The following is a 16,886-nucleotide window of genomic DNA, read 5'->3' on the forward strand; positions in this document are numbered from 1 at the left end:
GTTTAAATGAGCACTTTCGCGTTCGGTTCAGCGCAGGTCAAGTCCATTGTTGTAAATATTGAAGTGGCATTCATCATTCAACTGCAAGCAATGCATCGTCCTTTTCTTTTTTCAAGGTCCCCCGCTCCTTTTTTTTTCATTTATGACAATCGGCCAGAGACATTCTCTATGCCATCGTAAGTAAGCGCATTTCAAAGTGTACGAAGAAAGTCGTTTGGATTTAGAACTGACGGAGGAAGATGTGGTCGTCGAAATAGCCAATTTTTGGATTTTCTTAGTTCATGGTAAGTGTAAAAAATGATTGAGCTTATTTTTTGCATGTACCGTGTGTGTTTGTTTGCTCTTTTGCCATTTTCTATAACGTACAATGTACTTTACCAGGAGAAAACAGTATTTTGCACTACGTTTTTCAGACCAAGGTTCATTTATTTTTAGTTATGGCCTTATTCAAGGAATGTTTTACGACATTTTTCAAGGACCATTGGGCCCTAACCCTGCAGATGAGCTCGCGTTCAAGTTGAGAGTAGAACAAATGTCTTAGAGACCGTCTTAAATTGTCTTAGATGTACCAAATCCTGATATTTATTTCCTGGTTTTTCATGCATTATATGTAAAACATACAGCAGTCAGAATCTACCAGTTCTGGACAATTTAGATAAGATCATATGATTTTGGGAAAAAAATCTTCCAAAGTTTATTTTATGGACGATTAGTCACGAAGACCATCGGCCCCGCACTTGCAACCAGTACAATTATTTTCCAAAAACCTGCACAAATCAGAAATCCTTGCCCGCACGTGACGTCACTTTTTTATATCACGGGCGTTCACTGATTCCTTTTCATCATTCCTTTTCATTTCGCATATCGTTCCAGGTTGTTAATTTTTGTGATGTTATTTTGTACATGTATGTAGGCCTACATCGTGGTTCAAATAACACTACCTATATAAGGCGCTCGTGCGAATCTTTCGTAAACATGTACCGGTACCCTCAAGAACTACACAGAATCCCTCGCATTGTTTTTAAGCCTTTATGGCTCGACAGTGATTATACATGTAATCGGCGACGCGTTTCAGAATGTACATGTAATTTGTCTTCAATATGCAGTATTTGTCAAGTCTTCATTTCAAGACAAGACATCGAGTGGTAGTGACACGACTGTAAAACGGTGCTTACGCCAGTTGATAGTATTCAAAACACAGCTTGAAATTTGATTTTTATTTTAAGGTAAGCTTTTATTTGATTATAGTGAATGTATGTTATTAAATAACCTGTGATTAATGTATTGGCCCATACACGCGAGGCATTACGGTAAGTCAGGTCGGTACGTTCTTGCTCTTGTCTTGGCCCTGTCGGCATATTTTTCAGACGATTTTCAATTATTTTCTCTCAATTAAAAAAAAAAGCTGCTTTGATCTTTGCTTTGGAAAGCCTATCGCCGTTTGCGAGTTAGCCACGCCCTTTAGACAATGGAATTTTTGTATGTAGTTTTGTTTGTCTCAGATGTTGCGCATTCCGCGTCCATTTGTATATCATGTAATTGGACAATATTTCACAAGCTGCGTTGACGCGATACGCGATATGTTACTGATTATGGGAGGCCTGCGTCCACCACGCGCGCGTGCATGGATACAGAACATCGTCGTGCGTATTCTATCGTGCAGTTTTCCACAACGTTTAGCACATGCAATGCATTTTAATTTGATCGGCTGCCTTCGCTTGAGTTTTTCTACTGAATTATGAACAGATTCTTCTAAGTAAAATGATTATACAGTCGAGATTTTCTAGTAATGATGTTATATAATGTTCAATAAAGAGGAAAACTCTATGACATGGATATAAAAACGGAGTGATGCTGATGTCCACCAATGAGATGTTTAGAGTTCCAAAGATGGCCTTGTATTGGCTCGTCGTCTTGGTAGGAGAACTCTTGATTCGGGTGATTATCAGTCCTTTGTTCCGCCTGTGTGTTGCAGTGGAGAACCTGGAGAAAGTAAGTTGTCCTTAATCACGCCTTGAGAGTTGTGAGGTTTAGTTGCATTATGCAACACTTGTTATGTCTGGAACGTTACAGCTTATGAATCATTGCTGTGTGATGTCTTTCTTCACTGCATCTGGTGAGATGTTGCTACGAAAACTTCAGCCTTTATATACCGGCCACATTTTAGCTATACAGAGAGAATTATACCGGCCTTTATACTCAACGAGCGGTTTTGTCCCGACTTGGAGTGCCAGAAATGGGTTTTTGTTCGGTTGGCTAGTTCCAATGAACGTAGGCCTATGTCACAATACTTTAGACGGGGCGTTAAAAGTTTATTAACCCTGTTTGAGGGTCAAGAGTGAATGGACCCACATCTCTTGACCATTGGTACATGATTATGGGGTAGATGAACACCCCTTGTAAAGTTGTGATGCGATGAGGTCGAGTGATAAGTTCGTGTCTTCGTGATGCTGTACATATAGCATGTTAGTATTCAGTTGTCGGATTCCTTTGGCCCAGTCAAAACGGTGTGATTGTTCTTTGAGACAATGCGCGTTAGTAGACTCCAAAAGGTTGGTGCTTTTTAATGGTTTACAGCAATGTTATGCCTATGTGCTCAAGATTACAAGAGTTTAGTGATTCTTTGCTGTATAAATTATCTTGCGCCAGCCAGCTGGAAAGAAATAGGTGCCATTTTGGAGGACGCAAAGTTTGTCATTGTGTCGACGGTAAAATTGTGGCAGGGATTGCCTCTGGTTTGTGTGTGCTTCCGTGAAGTTGAGATTTAAGTTTGTTATTTTAAAATTATAACTAACGTCTCTGCGCCCTTTCAGAATGACCATCCAAGCTATGTGTTATGATGTCGAGATAAATATCATAATTATTTACATGTATTTGCTAGTGGTTGCTTCTGGTTTGCGTGTGCTGTCGTGAAGTTGAAATTTCAGTCAGGTTTTGTCAAATTTTGTTCATCATTTCTGTTCTCTTTCAGAATAACCATCAAAGCTATGTGCTTTACAATCTGACGGACCCATCAAACACCACGATGGCCAAGGTAGCCCAACCCAGACCCCAGACCACACGGGTCCTGCTCTGGGCACCGCCACGCTCCCTCTCCACCGCCTTCGAGCGTTGCATCAGTGCCTTGGGCGACCGGGTCCAGGTCTGCCACGAGCTGTACACCGCGGCCTGCCACTTGGGGCCCGAGAACCAGATCAAGATCCCGGTGTTAGAATCCGTAGTCAGGGATCCACACTACACCTATGCCTGGGTTCAGAAAATCATGGAGGCTCGCGCCCCTCCCAAGAAGGAGATTTTCTTCTGCAAGGAGCTGGCTTATTCGGTGGAGGGAAAGTTCGATAAGCTACCGGCCGGCTACCGGCACACTTTCCTGATCAGACACCCAGCACGAGTTTTCCTCTCAATGAACACCCTAGTGAAGAGATACTTCGCCAGGACTTTTCTGGATCTGAAACTCAGCCAGGTCCTCCCTAAGGGGTTAGTCTACAAAGAGATGTTCGACCTCTTTGAGCACGTGACCAACGATCTTGGCCAGGAGCCAATCATCATCGACGCGGACGATCTTTTGCAGGATCCACTGGGCGTGCTGTGCGCCTACTGCAACGCCGTAGGCATCCCTTTCTCCCCCTCTATGAACAAGTGGCGGCCCATCAAAGAGGAGAAGCGGACGTGGATCTACTCCACCCGGCTCATGATCATCAACAAGATCATCGGGCAGTACGACCGCGCCTTCCGGACGGCCGGCCTGGAGCGGCACGTGGAGAAGCCCATCGACCTGAGCCGCGTCACGCCCGAGGTCTTGGAAGCAACCAAAGCAAGTATCGGCTACTACGAGAAGATGTACGCGCTGCGCCTGAAGACACGGACTCCAAACCCCTATGTGCATGTCAAACCATCTCCAAACCCTGCTGTGCCCAACGGTGTCCCGTCAATGAGTAACGGATCCCCGCCACAAACCAACAACCAGTGCGTATCGGTTCCATTCACAAAAGTTGCACTTTACACCGTGGCGAATGTCATTTGAGCTTCAGTTTTCTTATGAGATCTACAATTGCACCGTGTGACAAATTTTTGTTTTCTATTTTCAGGCAGCAAAGGTGAAAGTCGTCGGATTTTGGATTATGACTGAATATTTTGGTGAGATGGCGGTATCATGACGGACGTAGCTGAGGCGGCGCCATAGGAATAAGCGCAACCAGCGTGCTCGAATGACACTGAGTGTGCACAAAATATTAGAAAGTGGTAGAGTGAAAGTGTGCAATGTTCTGACTTGCAATACGGGATCCGGGATGTTTAAGGGATTTTAGCATGTTACGCGCGCTTCCGATTATTTTTAATCAACGGACCAGAAACGAGCAGCAAACCATTGGAGAAAACCAGTACTGGAGAGAACAATAAGGTGAACTTTATTTCGTGGCCACCACATATGGCAGGGACTTGTTAAATCTTGTGTAGAACAAATTCTGCATTGACGTTAAAATGGAAACTCTGTGATGGGTATGCTTGCATGAGGTTTTAACGCAAACTACATTTTAAGACACTTCCAAAAACGTGAAGTGCCCCAGGTTGGGAATCAATATCCAACGCGTGAAAAACAATGTAAATTATACATTTAATTAAAATGCTTCTGAAACTAATGTGATTTATGCACTGACCAAAATAAGCTGCACGAAAATCAAAATTTATACTTTAGCTGAAATTGAGTTTTTAAAGCTGCAATAATTTTTTTTTCAGAATCTTATTTAATTTGGAATTTGTGATACTTCTACTGATGTACTACCTCACGCAGAAGTAAATCTGAAACTTATTTAAAGTTGAAGTGCAGTACTGTATATTGGTAAGAGAGTAAATGAAACGCATTAATAATTGTATGGAAGTAAGATATGCAATAGTTCTAAGGCACAAGTGGTGAAGATTATGGTATAAAAGAAGCAGATATAATAATAACCATGATATTACTTTTGTATGTAGATTACATTTTATTCCTGGCAATTAAGGAACTCGAACACAGTTGTCCAAACTGAAAACCAAATGTACATAATTGCACTGATTGTCACAAGGCCTCACCTACGAGTTCTTGTACTTAAAAGCTCCAAGACTTAACTTCCTCGCTAACTTTACTTCTTCTTTTTTTGTACGAGATCGGATTTCTCTTTGAGATGCATTTGCAGACAGGCAGAGGTTCAAGTGTTTGTTTGAGAATGGTAACCGACTCTATCGGTTCGTTTTAGCTGCGCTCTTCTGTGCAGAATGACCCCATCTATCTTTGGTACTGCACCAAGTACGCAACGATCCTCGGGTCCCCCTGGTAGCTCACAAACACCTTCCCCCTCACCCCTTGAGAACCCGTGGAGGCCACACCGACAGGCCCCGCTACGCCCTGGTGTCGGGAAACCTTGGTAGAACCACCACCACCACTCGTGCTAGGTTTCAGCGGACTGAGCCCGCCCATCGACGGGGCGGACGTGCCGTCTTCACGGCCGAAGACCAGCAGCGATTTCCCCGTGGAGTCGAAGATCTGGACGCGCTGGTTGCCCGTGTCGGCTACCATGACGAAGCCGCGGTCGTCGATGGTGAGGCCCTTCGGGTGGTTGAGCTGGCCCAGGCCGCTGCCACGGGCGCCAACGGTCTTAACAAACTTACCGGCAAGGGTGAAAACCTGCAGTGGGGAAAAAGAGAAATGAAGTACTCTTCCATATTCTGTAATGCATCACGATATGATTATGAGTACTGGACTTGTACAGTTGTCCTCGGGTCCACAGAAACTGCTCACAAAAGCTAACTCGATCTGTACAGAAATATAAGCTGAAAGTGTTGGTGTGACACGTCAAATGCATTTTTAAATTAAAGATAGTCTTGCCATCTCTCGAAAGTCCATCAGTATTTACCTCTTTAAACTACATGTATATTGTCATCGCAGTCTTAAAATTGGACTTCGTTGTGACCGGCGAGTTGCCATTTTTTGTGAGCCCGAAGTGCCAGTCTGACTGACTGAATCTCTGAGAATTATAAAGTCCTGAGACTTTCGTCTCGAGCCCGACAAGCAATTAAAGCCTAATCTTGTTCATTCCCCAAGTTTGTTTTCATACCTGAATACGGTTGTTATTGGTGTCGGTCACCCAGAGACGGTTATCGGGGCTGATGGCCAGGGAATGCGGGTACAGGAACTGACCGGGTTCTCGTCCCCTCTCCCCGATCTGCCCCACGAGGGTACCATCCGTCCGGTACATGACCACCGCATGCGTCTCTTCACAGCAGATATACAAGGTGTCCGAGTCGGAGTCAAGGGCGACGCCAATTGGTCGATGCCCCGCACACGTGATAGTATTGACATCCTCTCCAGTGTCAATGTCAAGGGCCACTACGCATGCGTTGTCCTTGTCGGTGACGTAAAGATGACGTTGCGGGAGGTCCACGCAGATGGCTTGTGGGTTGCCAAAGTTGGTGAAGATGCCATCGTGCGTTAGTACCCGTCTTGGGGACAGACCCGATGACGTGCACAACCGAACGCAACCGTTGGCTGTGTCCGTGACGGCGACCAGACTATCTCGGACCACCGCCACGCCGGCCGGACCTAGAATCGATCGCTTCTTCCCGCCTTGGAACCAGCTCCTGCCGAACACCTTCATCTTGTGGATATCTCCGTACCCCCGCGGCTTCTTCAGTGTCAAGCTGTCGCTGTTGCTGCGGTTCATGATGACCCTTCCGCCGTACAAATCGAATATACTCTTCCTGCTGCAAATGGTGGAGTCACTGTCGCTCGAGTTTCTGCGAGATCGCAGGGGCGGCACGTAGCCGATAGGAGGAAGGCTGTGCGTGCGGTCCAACTTTCGCGCCAAGTCATCGTCTGTGGATACCTGCACGCCAACGTCGACGCCATAAAAAGCTCTCGGCACAGGGCTCTTGATATCATCACTCGCCTTGACGATCTTCAAAGGCATCTTGGCAGTCTGTTCGCAAATTGTGCTCAGCAACCCGCTGGTCTGCTGTAAGATGGCAACACACTGCCCCCTCATGTGATTCAGCTCAGTGATAGCAGGCTGCTTCTCGAAATTCTTGAGCCTGCCTTCCACGAAGGAGCAATATTCGCTTGCCCGAGTAAACTCGCACTTGACCCTTGACTGAACTGACGCAGTCTCCTCCCTTAAGAACTCATCTAGCTTCTGATGCAACAGGCGTCGTCTTTTGCGCAGGAGCCTCAACGCTCCGTCTATCTGTTTGCCATTGCTCATCCCAACTAAGTCTTCTTCGGCAGATTGCTGGACACGCTCCCACAGGTCCGTGCACCTGTTGAAATCCTCCACACTGGCTCTGAGCTTGTGGAATTCCGTCTTCAAGGAGTTCATCTCCTTGGTCCCAGCTCCAGCCCGGCTCTCCTGATGGAAACCAAGCTGCCAGCGCTCTTGGAGCTCCAGCAAGGAAGCGATTCTTGAATCGTCGGCGAAGCTCCGTACTCCCAGTGCCGGGAGTTGGTGGCTGGTGATGCATTCCGGGCACACGATCTCCCCAGAGCTGGTCTGCCTCTCCATGCAGTCGGAGCAGAAGGTGTGATGGCAGGGAAGGACTCTGGGCGCCTTGAATCGCTCCTGGCATATGCCGCATTGGAGGAGTCGGGTTAGGCCTTCCTGCATGACGTGGATGAAATCGGGCGAACTCATCTTAGCTCTCTGTGGGCGATCTAATCACAACATGCAGAGCAAAAGGATTTAATCACTTATTTTTTTCTAGGCATATTTGATGATGTCTGGTGGTACATATACACTTGATGAGATTGCTGCAAGAGCCGCCCCAGCTGTCATGATGCAGGTTTCAACACCGAAGACAAAATAATACACTACCTTTTTTAAGCATACATGTATTTAATAACAAAAGCGTTTCATTCGAATGGCATTCACTGCAAAAAACCGCACCTTTCTGTATCAACACTGAATTGTGAGTAGACAGTAAAATTGATCAGCACTTAACATTGTCTACTCGAAAATGGAAACAGGTGGATTATTGCGCTGTCAAAAATATCGATTTTTCTCCGACAAATTAACAATCGCAAGTAATGCATCCCAATGCCGTAGTGATTTCTGTTCACATTGTTATAATAGCCACTCAGAGCAGGTGCATTTAATTAATTATTTTCATCAACATATCTGCATAAAGTTATTGCGAGCGTTTGGTTAATGCATGGCATATCAAGTGCACGTCACGTACCAATGACAAGAACGCCATGCAAGGCAGGTCGTGTGGGGTAAAGGGGAGGGATAGAAGACTGAATAGAGATACCAATTCAAAATTGAAAACGTCTTGGTGCAGTCATTCGATCGTGGGCAAAACTGAGCATAGATTGATGTATGAATACGCCTGTAGGGCAAAACCCGATACTGAATTTGCATCATCCCGACTCAAATTCCATGTTATGAATTTAATAGAGTTACATCATTTATTTGACAAGTCATGGCTTCGGTCGGTAAAATTCTAGTGGCTTCGGCTGATTGTACAAAACTACCAGAAAAGTCCTATAAGCGAGAATCGACAGAACCAGCTGCAGTCACTAGCAACCAGTCTACATCGAATGACACTCTGGCTGGCAAAATATTAATGCTTAGCAATTGTGTTCTGTTCTAAGCAGCTACATTAAATTGGCGCCTTGTCTTACCTGTAGGTCGTAAATGCCACGCCCAGAGAGACTGACTGAAGCTCGACCGTGCGTTTAGGTCGGATATAAACAACACTGGTGGCCTACTTAGGCACCTCTGTCTTGCACATGAAAAATGTTCATGCACAAAAATGTGACAGTTGTAAGGACCATATTTACCAATCAGCGTAGATAATTGTCAGTACAGGACGGTTTGTCCGTCAATGCATCTGATGTACTGGAGGAAAACGAAGAGTTAGACACGCACATAGATCGTCGTTATTTTTTAGATGTCTGCTCACTGACAATGCACACACAACGGGAAACAATAGACGCGCCCGACACACATCTGTGTCGCTATTGTTCATAAGATTAACCCGCTGGACCAAGGTCAAATGCATCTACAATCGTTATTAATTTTTCATCATCGCATGATATAAAGCGATCGATGCAACTAACACATATTAGCTGCCGCGGGCGTTTTTTTATGGATGGCAGCAAAAAATGTGTCTCATTCGATATTGGATTTTACATGTGTTTTGCATTATGATGAGTCAGATTGTATAGTTTTTATCTTAGCCTATATTTTTCAAAGGACCATCTAGTAGTGTATTTGAATGCGGCAATATCGGTGATAATAATAATATAGAAGAACTGTGGACCCGGTTTACAGCCTCAGTCCTCTTAAAATTATGTTTCGTTTCCTTGGTTAAGGGTCGATTCTTTGACCTTTAACCTCGTTGTTGTGAGCTCAATGCAAATACCCCTCCAGTTTTATAATAAAAGAAAACACTAAAAAGAATAAAACTGCTGCAAACTGCTCAGTGACTGGATAAACCTGGGATATACAAATCGAAAAATTAGAGCGGCCTTTTATTTCATTTTTAGCAAGGACTTCTTCAGAGGCAAATGTATTTGCCTCTGAAGAAGTCCTTGCTTAAGATGAAGTTATGCTGCTCTAATTTTTTTGAAAAGAGAACGTGTCAGGGCGCGCACTGCCGATATGCCTGATACTCATTGATGACAAAACATTGATCTACATAATAGAAACGAACGGTTCGCAATTGATTGCTCAACACAGTGCCCCCTAGGTAGGACAAGTAAAGATTCAAGAGTGCATAAAACATGCATGATATGCCTATGTCCTTGTTTTCTGGATTTTTTCCCCCAAAGGAAGTCATAGGATGTGATTTTACAACATGTTTCAAACTATAATATTCCAGACAGTAAAGTACAGACAACTTGAAAATCTAGCCTTTTTAAAATTAATTTCAACTGAATTTCAACAAGAGCACTGTACTTAAACGTTGAGGATAATATGGACACTTGAGGGCGCTATTCCGCGTTGACCAGCGAATTCAGCATGGCAGACGAAGACGGAGACGTCGACAAGTAAGTGCCCTAAAAAGACATTTTTACTTTCTTTTGTAGAAAATGATTTTATCTTTCATGGGAGTACTTATTTTAAAATGTTTGTGTTCTGTTCGGAAGAATATAAATGCATTTATTATCAGAAATAAAGGGCCGTAGAACTTGACTAGGACAGACGGCTACAGGACAGTTCGGAACTTCGTTTTGCATGCAAAGCGCAATGCACTTGGTGCGCATTATTGGTGCATAATTCATTCATTTGTCATGTGTACATGTAGTTCGTAGTGCCTGTGTACACGAAGTTCGGGAGCAACTATAGAATGCAGGGCCACGCCGAAGCAAGGTTTTTTATTTTGCCTGGAGGCGTGGATGGAATAGGAGTAATAGATATGCAAACCTGCAAAAAAGTGCTAAGTACAGCGAAGGAATGCACTGCACTTGTCTTCAAAGCTTCTCATGAAGGATCGAAAGGGAGGACGTGCTTGTAAATGTGTTGGGGGCACTGTCTGGAGCGGCGGAGGCGCGGAGTCTTGGAGTCGCAGAATCGCGGAGACGCGGGGCACTGGAGTGGCCGCAGTGGCGGAGGCGCGGAGTCGCAGAGACGCGCACCGATAGAGGGCGCAATTCTCGGCGGAATCTTTTTGAGAACGAAGCATCCATATCCATTTTAAATGGGCGGGCCAATTAGGAAGGGAGGAGGGCGACAGGGCACTGTCTGGAGTCGCGGAGGCGCGGAGTCGGGGAGTCGCAGAGTCACTTTAATTGGGCGGGCCAATTAGGAAGGGGGGGGGAGGGCGACGGGGCACTGTCTGGAGTCGCGGAGGCGCGGAGTCGGGGAGTCGCAGAGTCACTTTAATTGGGCGGGCCAATTAGGAAGGGGGGGGAGGGCGACGGGGCACTGTCTGGAGTCGCGGAGGCGCGGAGTCGGGGAGTCGCAGAGTCACTTTAATTGGGCGGGCCAATTAGGAAGGGGGGGGCGACGGGGCACTGTCTGGAGTCGCGGAGGCGCGGAGTCGGGGAGTCGCAGAGTCACTTTAATTGGGCGGGCCAATTAGGAAGGGGGGGGAGGGCGACGGGGCACTGTCTGGAGGCGCGGAGTCGCAGAGTCGCTTTAATTGGGCGCGCAAATTAGGAAGGGGGGGGGAGGGCGACGGGGCACTGTCTCTCAGTGGTGGAGGCGCGGAGTCGCGGAGTCGCAGAGACGCGCACCGATAGAGGGCGCAATTCTCTGCGGCTCCACGACTCCACGATCGATTTTCAGAGGTAGGTCGACTGCGGTTCCACGCCTCCACGCAGCCGTACGGAGGCGCGGATGTAGAGTAAAGTGGCCCTGCATTCTATAGTTGTACCGAAGTTCGGTGTACACTAGTCAGCCTACAAAAACTGCTCTTCTAGTCAGGCATGCAACTTTCCTCGGATCAGCTGATTTCCTCTTTTTTTACTTCCCATGTCATGTGCCATTAAGTAGGCAGTACATGTAAATTATGGCTTTCTTGCATTAGGCCTAACACAATGACAATTATTTACATGATTTAACTAGGACTAATGAGTTTCATTTTCTCATTCTATGATAGTTTCGATGATGGCTTTGAGGATGATGTGGACGATGAACCCTTGGAGGATATGCAAGATGTCGAGGTAAAATCAGAAGGCAATGGATAAAGCTTCAAGATTTAGAATTTAAAAAAAAATCCAAAGAAACTTTGATAAAATCGATTACCAGTTGCACAAACAAAATTGACCCAAACTTAGATTTGAAACCAAAACATTGGTCTGTCTTCAGATCTGTCTTTGAGAAATCTTTGAAATGGAGATCAATCCCATTCCTCTCAAACGCTTCCATGAGGATGACTGTAAACTGATTACGTACCCCTTGATTGTGTCGTACTAGCTTGAGTTGAAAATTACTATTTTATTTGTTGTTCAATATCAGGAGGAAGGAGCGGAGAACATCGAGGTTTTACCAGCAGGAGAGGGACAGCAACAGATGGCAAGGATTACCACCCCTTACATGACCAAATATGAACGGGCCAGGGTGCTTGGCACACGGGCACTGCAAATAGCGTATGTACAACTATCGTTTATGCTGGACCCAAAAAGGGCCATCCTAACTGAGTCACTAACTGACTGGCCGACAGACCGACTCCCTGACTGACTTATTCCTTTACTGACACATTTAAGTCTAGTTCAAATTGGCAAAGTATTGTTTTTTATAAATGGGTTTTGTCCTGCACCAACACACTTTTTTTCAATCACTCTTTACTCGTTCTAGAGTTTGTGTTTTTGACAGTGTTGCAGTCGAGTCCATCACAATTCCCCACAAGTTCATCACAAGGCCATTGATCAAAAGTCTTTCAGTCTCAAGTCAAGTCACTATTCAAATGAGCTGTTACAAAATCATTCCTTTGTCATTGTTCGTCCCCTTACTTGGGACTAGACTTGTGGAAGGACTTGTGATGGACTCGACTACAACACTGGTCTTTGATAGCTGTACTCTTTCAGATTTGATTTGTTTCGTATCGGACAAGTTTTTGGGGTACAAAATCAATTATCAGGCACTCTTCTATCAATTTCCTTTTCCAGGATGAATGCACCAGTCATGGTGGAGCTTGAAGGCGAGACAGACCCCTTACAGATTGCCATGAAGGAACTCAAAGCCGGGAAGATTCCCATCATCATCCGACGCTACCTGCCAGATGGAAGCTACGAAGACTGGGGGATTGAAGACCTGATCATTGACACGTCTTAGCACCGACTCCATAGATTTAATTTAAAAAGAAATAATTTTTAACCCTGCACCACCCCAAACCACCTAGCCTGTGACCTTTGAACTTCCCCAGCATGGTATGGTTTCATGAATTCATGAAGGATTATTACAGTGTTATACAAGTGCTGATGAGTGATCAAGACCATTTGAGTGAGAGAGCACCACACGATTAGTGGTGTTGGACTCTGTTGGTGTGTTTCCATTACAAAAAACAACAGGTGGTGTTAAAAGTGAGCAGATGTGGTAGAAATAGTCGGCTTGTTCTTTTGTCTGGGTCACGTCACCTGCTGCAACTTGATGTGTCTCTTTGCAGTATTGACGTGTTCACATTTTAACGGCCCTTAAACTTGTCTGCAAAGCCGACTTCTCAGTTTTGTTGATTTGTAACTTTTGTCCCTGCCAAACTGATGATAAAAAGAATCGTCCACCACCAAGCTTCCAGACCAACCCTGTACATAGTTCGACTGATGAATGTTCTTTACAACTTTCCCCTCGGTTCTTCAAAATCGGCTTCTGTCCAACCACACTACCCTTTTAATGTAGGAAAAACATGCCATTGTGGTAGTTTTAGTTTTAATCGTGAATTGTCTTGTGATCAGCTTTCCCAATTAAAAAATTTGTACAAAAATCAAACAAATTTCAAAGCCTGTTATTGTGGATATAATTTATCTTTTTTTTAATACACACACACGGGAAAAGGTTTTTAACACACAGAATGTTCAGTATTCTAAATTAGTCATACTGGTTAATGAAGCTTGTAAGGTGATAGATAATCTGCAAAAACAATATGGGGAAAATAACATCTACCTTAAAAGGATCTGTGATGAAGTTTAATAAGTTACTTCAGAATTGTGGTTTTGCTCAAGTTATATCGGAGCTGCATCTGAAAGATTGTTTTCTTGTTTTACACAAATCTTAAAAATAATTTTGAAACAGCACAAATAGCCTATGAATCATTATGAGATCCAACAAACTTTTTTCTTCTACATGAACTCAATTCTTTTAAATATACACAAATTATATACACATCATAATCATGAAATGCAACAGGACAATGTATCCACACTGAAGAAACTGAAACTTTTGAAAAGTAAAGGAAAATACACCTCCATTGGGGATGACAAAAATCAGCTTTTGTTTACAACTTTTGAGTGAAGATAAAGTAAAATCTACAGATATGAAAAGGTGAGATTTACACATAGATTTGGTACTTGTATTGTTACATGTTTTCAGATGGAAGACCACTAACTAAAACTTCAGTGACGAGGAACTATTTTGCCAAAACTGAATAAAAACTTTTAAAGTTTTATCCCTAGGGTGCCATGTGAATACATTCGGTGCCATCCAATTTTCCTTGTGATTGAGATTGGGCACTTTTTGGCGATTAGATCGGTCCTGGTACTGTACAGATTGACCGATTGGGCCTTGGAAATGGCAAAGATTAAAAAGCAAATATGCTTTTGTTTTCACAGATCACTCAAGTACAGTATTGATGCTTACTTGGGGTTCATTCCAAAGAAAAAAATTACAAAAATGCTTAGCAGAAAACTTGTGAAATACCAGCAACCCTTTCTATGTGAACATCATGAGCTATTTCATCTGCTAAGCGTATCGATGGAATCTGGCACTTAATGGGATAAGTTGGTTGAGAGGCTTCCTTGACGCGATCTAGCTCTCGGAGCCCTGGCCCTCATCTGGGTTCTCTTGCTGTAACTGGAAGGAAGAAAAGATTAAGAAGTTACAAAAGCATCCACAAAAGGTTTGCTTTGTTTCAGAACAATTATCAAACACTATGCGCTCTGCTGGCTCCTTGCATTGACTGATTCACAGGTGTACTTGGTCTAGAAATCAAATTATGAAGGTTGCAATGGTCTACTTTTGAAGGATTGTCGATTTTAGAACTCTGAAGAAGCAACTAGATGATTGTTCTACTCAATCTACAGGAAAGGAAAGCCTACTATTTTAAATGACTGACTTTTGGGAAAAAGCCACCACATTTTAACTTGTATAATAGTTGATAAGCTCACTTGAAACTCACAATGTGTTTATATCCATTTATCATATATGGGGGAGTGTGGCCTTGTTAGGATTCATGACTCGTGATCAGAGGGTCAGGGGCACTAGCATCCCATCCAGGGGGGAAATAGAAGTATTCTCATTTTTTTCATGCCACTGAAATCAGAGATAAACACCACCCTGATGGGCCATATTGGCTTGTGACAGACTTTATTTATATCACATAAATAAATGCACCAGTTTATTTTGTTCTTGGAGGTCATTGGCTTGCATCTCTCACCTTCGCCCTGAGTTCCTTATTCTCATCTTGCAGTTGCTCCACCTTCTGTTGCAGCTCACTGACCTGTAGTCTCAATGCCTCCACGTCGGCCGTCTCTGGGCCGGCTACGTTCAGATGCTGCTTGAGGAAACTGGAAGTCAGTTAAGTCAAGGAAACATCCTACCAATTTGGTCAATAAATCATTCACATAAGTCTTAACTTGCACTCAACATGAAGTGCCGTGGCCCAATAGCTACGGTGTTTGATTCATGTACAATGGTGAGTCGGTTCAAACCCTGACAGGAAACATGGGGCTTGTGTTCTTGGGCAAGACACTTTACTACTCTCTCCACTCGGGAGTATAAATGGGTACCTGTGAAGGTAGAGACAGGATTGCGCTGATCTCGATGATGAAATGGGGTTATAATTGTGAAGCGCTTTGAGACCTTTAATATAAAATGTTATAAAATCACAATATTAAAGACTATAACTTTTCTCCTCCTGAACTGCCAACTTGTGAAATTTCTGTCAACTCTCGGAGTCCTGAAGATACAAAGTTCAGTTCTCATTTGCCAGTTACTGGCTCTCCAGTGGAATTTATTGTGCCCTCCATACAGTGGTAGTTGATGAATTTGCTGGCTGATCCCAAGTTAAGATCTAGACTGACCAGGATGGATTGAAGGGCCAATTGAAGGAAAGCATCAAAAGTAAAAGAAGGGTTAAAACGACATAACTCATTCAGCTGGACTAGACATTCTACCTGCGGAAGAAGCAATTTTCAAAGGATACTCTAGTGCATTGTTGGGCTTCTCGGGTTCTTCGTACAGCGAGACGAGGATCTTAGTGAGAGAGTCCAACACTCCAGCCTTCTCCAGGTACTTCCTGTACTCTTCACGCTTGGAATCTGCAGGCTGCAGCATGAATAAATGTAGGTGAGAAATAACACAAGGTTATGCACAAAATGAAAAATTTCCATGCAAGTTTAACATTTTTGAAGGGCCCAACTCCAAACTGTGTCTGTTAAAAAACTGTGCCATTATGAATATTTCAATCCTTACATCATTTAATCTATGTTCTTAATGAAATTTGATACAGCTCACCTAAATTTCAAAACGGGAACAGGATTTGTGAGACAGGGGACAGTGAAGGAGTCAAGATTTAACTTTTAAGTTTTCAATTTTTAAAAGCATTTTTCTTGGAAAATTTCTGTTCATTATTTGCAAAACATGGCTTATTTGAGGTTATTATTTTTTTCCAAAAGCTGGCAAAAGGTGGAAACATAATTATTGGAAATCATTAAAAAAAAATTGTTAACCAGTAGAGGGCGCCCTTGTTTATTAACAGTCTGTGACTGAAAAACTTCATGAACATTTCAACCGCCTAAATTAATTTTAAAATGCAACTCCAAACCTTCTGTAAAAGACAAACGTACCCTGAATGACGTCATGTTTGTTTCTGTCTGAATTTACGATGAAGAATCAAAGCTTTGCAAAATGAACGACGTGAAAAAGTTTCTAGAAATGACCACTCTCTCTGCTTAACGTGCAGGTTGCTATGCGAAATAAATTTCGTGCGAAAATTGATTGGAATCAGTCCTACTCAGAAAATATACATATTGATAAACCTGTCACTTTGGTTTTACAATATTTGTTTTGATTTTCTCATTTGAAATAAATTTATGTGTGAAAAGTGAATATTCATTTATGATTTGGATGTGTGTAATTATAAAAATACGAAAATAACAATACTTAAAATAAAATAACAACTTTACAAACGTCAAAGGTTATTTTGTTATCTTTTAATCAAAAGAGGGCGCTGTTTAAAGTTGTTTTCGGGGATATGGATGG

The 16,886-nt window shown here is 43.5% G+C and overlaps 4 protein-coding genes across 7 annotated transcripts; 2 read left to right on the forward strand and 2 right to left on the reverse strand.

Moving 5' to 3' along the window:
• The first annotated feature begins 962 nt into the window (after positions 1-962).
• LOC119718863 (branched-chain-amino-acid aminotransferase-like protein 1) lies at positions 963-4,953 on the forward strand. 4 transcript variants are annotated; one of them, XM_038188285.1, is made up of 3 exons: positions 1,746-1,992; positions 2,972-3,966; positions 4,089-4,953. In XM_038188285.1, the coding sequence occupies exons 1-3, from the start codon at positions 1,852-1,854 to the stop codon at positions 4,099-4,101; spliced, it is 1,149 nt and encodes a 382-aa protein (XP_038044213.1). In that variant the 5' UTR covers positions 1,746-1,851; the 3' UTR covers positions 4,102-4,953. The 4 variants fall into 4 exon arrangements, with proteins under 4 accessions (XP_038044215.1, XP_038044213.1, XP_038044212.1 ...); XM_038188287.1 differs by lacking the exon at positions 1,746-1,992 and adding an exon at positions 963-1,226 and having other exon boundaries at positions 2,972-4,953; XM_038188284.1 differs by having other exon boundaries at positions 2,972-4,953.
• Positions 4,954-5,041: 88 nt separating this feature from the next.
• LOC119718862 (RING finger protein nhl-1-like) lies at positions 5,042-7,664 on the reverse strand. Its single transcript, XM_038188283.1, has 2 exons — positions 6,090-7,664; positions 5,042-5,659 (listed from the first exon to the last, which is right to left on the reverse strand). Exons 1-2 carry the CDS (start codon positions 7,656-7,658, stop codon positions 5,261-5,263), a joined length of 1,968 nt encoding a protein of 655 aa, XP_038044211.1. The 5' UTR covers positions 7,659-7,664; the 3' UTR covers positions 5,042-5,260.
• Positions 7,665-9,911: 2,247 nt separating this feature from the next.
• On the forward strand, positions 9,912-13,542 carry LOC119745751 (DNA-directed RNA polymerases I, II, and III subunit RPABC2-like). The gene is made up of 4 exons (XM_038222333.1): positions 9,912-10,018; positions 11,572-11,635; positions 11,931-12,061; positions 12,581-13,542. Exons 1-4 carry the CDS (start codon positions 9,990-9,992, stop codon positions 12,744-12,746), a joined length of 390 nt encoding a protein of 129 aa, XP_038078261.1. The 5' UTR covers positions 9,912-9,989; the 3' UTR covers positions 12,747-13,542.
• LOC119745752 (c-Myc-binding protein-like) lies at positions 13,414-16,626 on the reverse strand. Its single transcript, XM_038222334.1, has 4 exons — positions 16,472-16,626; positions 15,829-15,950; positions 15,061-15,190; positions 13,414-14,477 (listed from the first exon to the last, which is right to left on the reverse strand). Exons 1-4 carry the CDS (start codon positions 16,484-16,486, stop codon positions 14,433-14,435), a joined length of 312 nt encoding a protein of 103 aa, XP_038078262.1. The 5' UTR covers positions 16,487-16,626; the 3' UTR covers positions 13,414-14,432.
• Between the last annotated feature and the right edge of the window lie 260 nt (positions 16,627-16,886).

This window comes from Patiria miniata, unplaced genomic scaffold (assembly GCF_015706575.1).
Source record: "Patiria miniata isolate m_02_andy unplaced genomic scaffold, ASM1570657v1 HiC_scaffold_7, whole genome shotgun sequence".
In the NCBI taxonomy this organism is placed as follows: Eukaryota; Metazoa; Echinodermata; class Asteroidea; order Valvatida; family Asterinidae; genus Patiria; species Patiria miniata.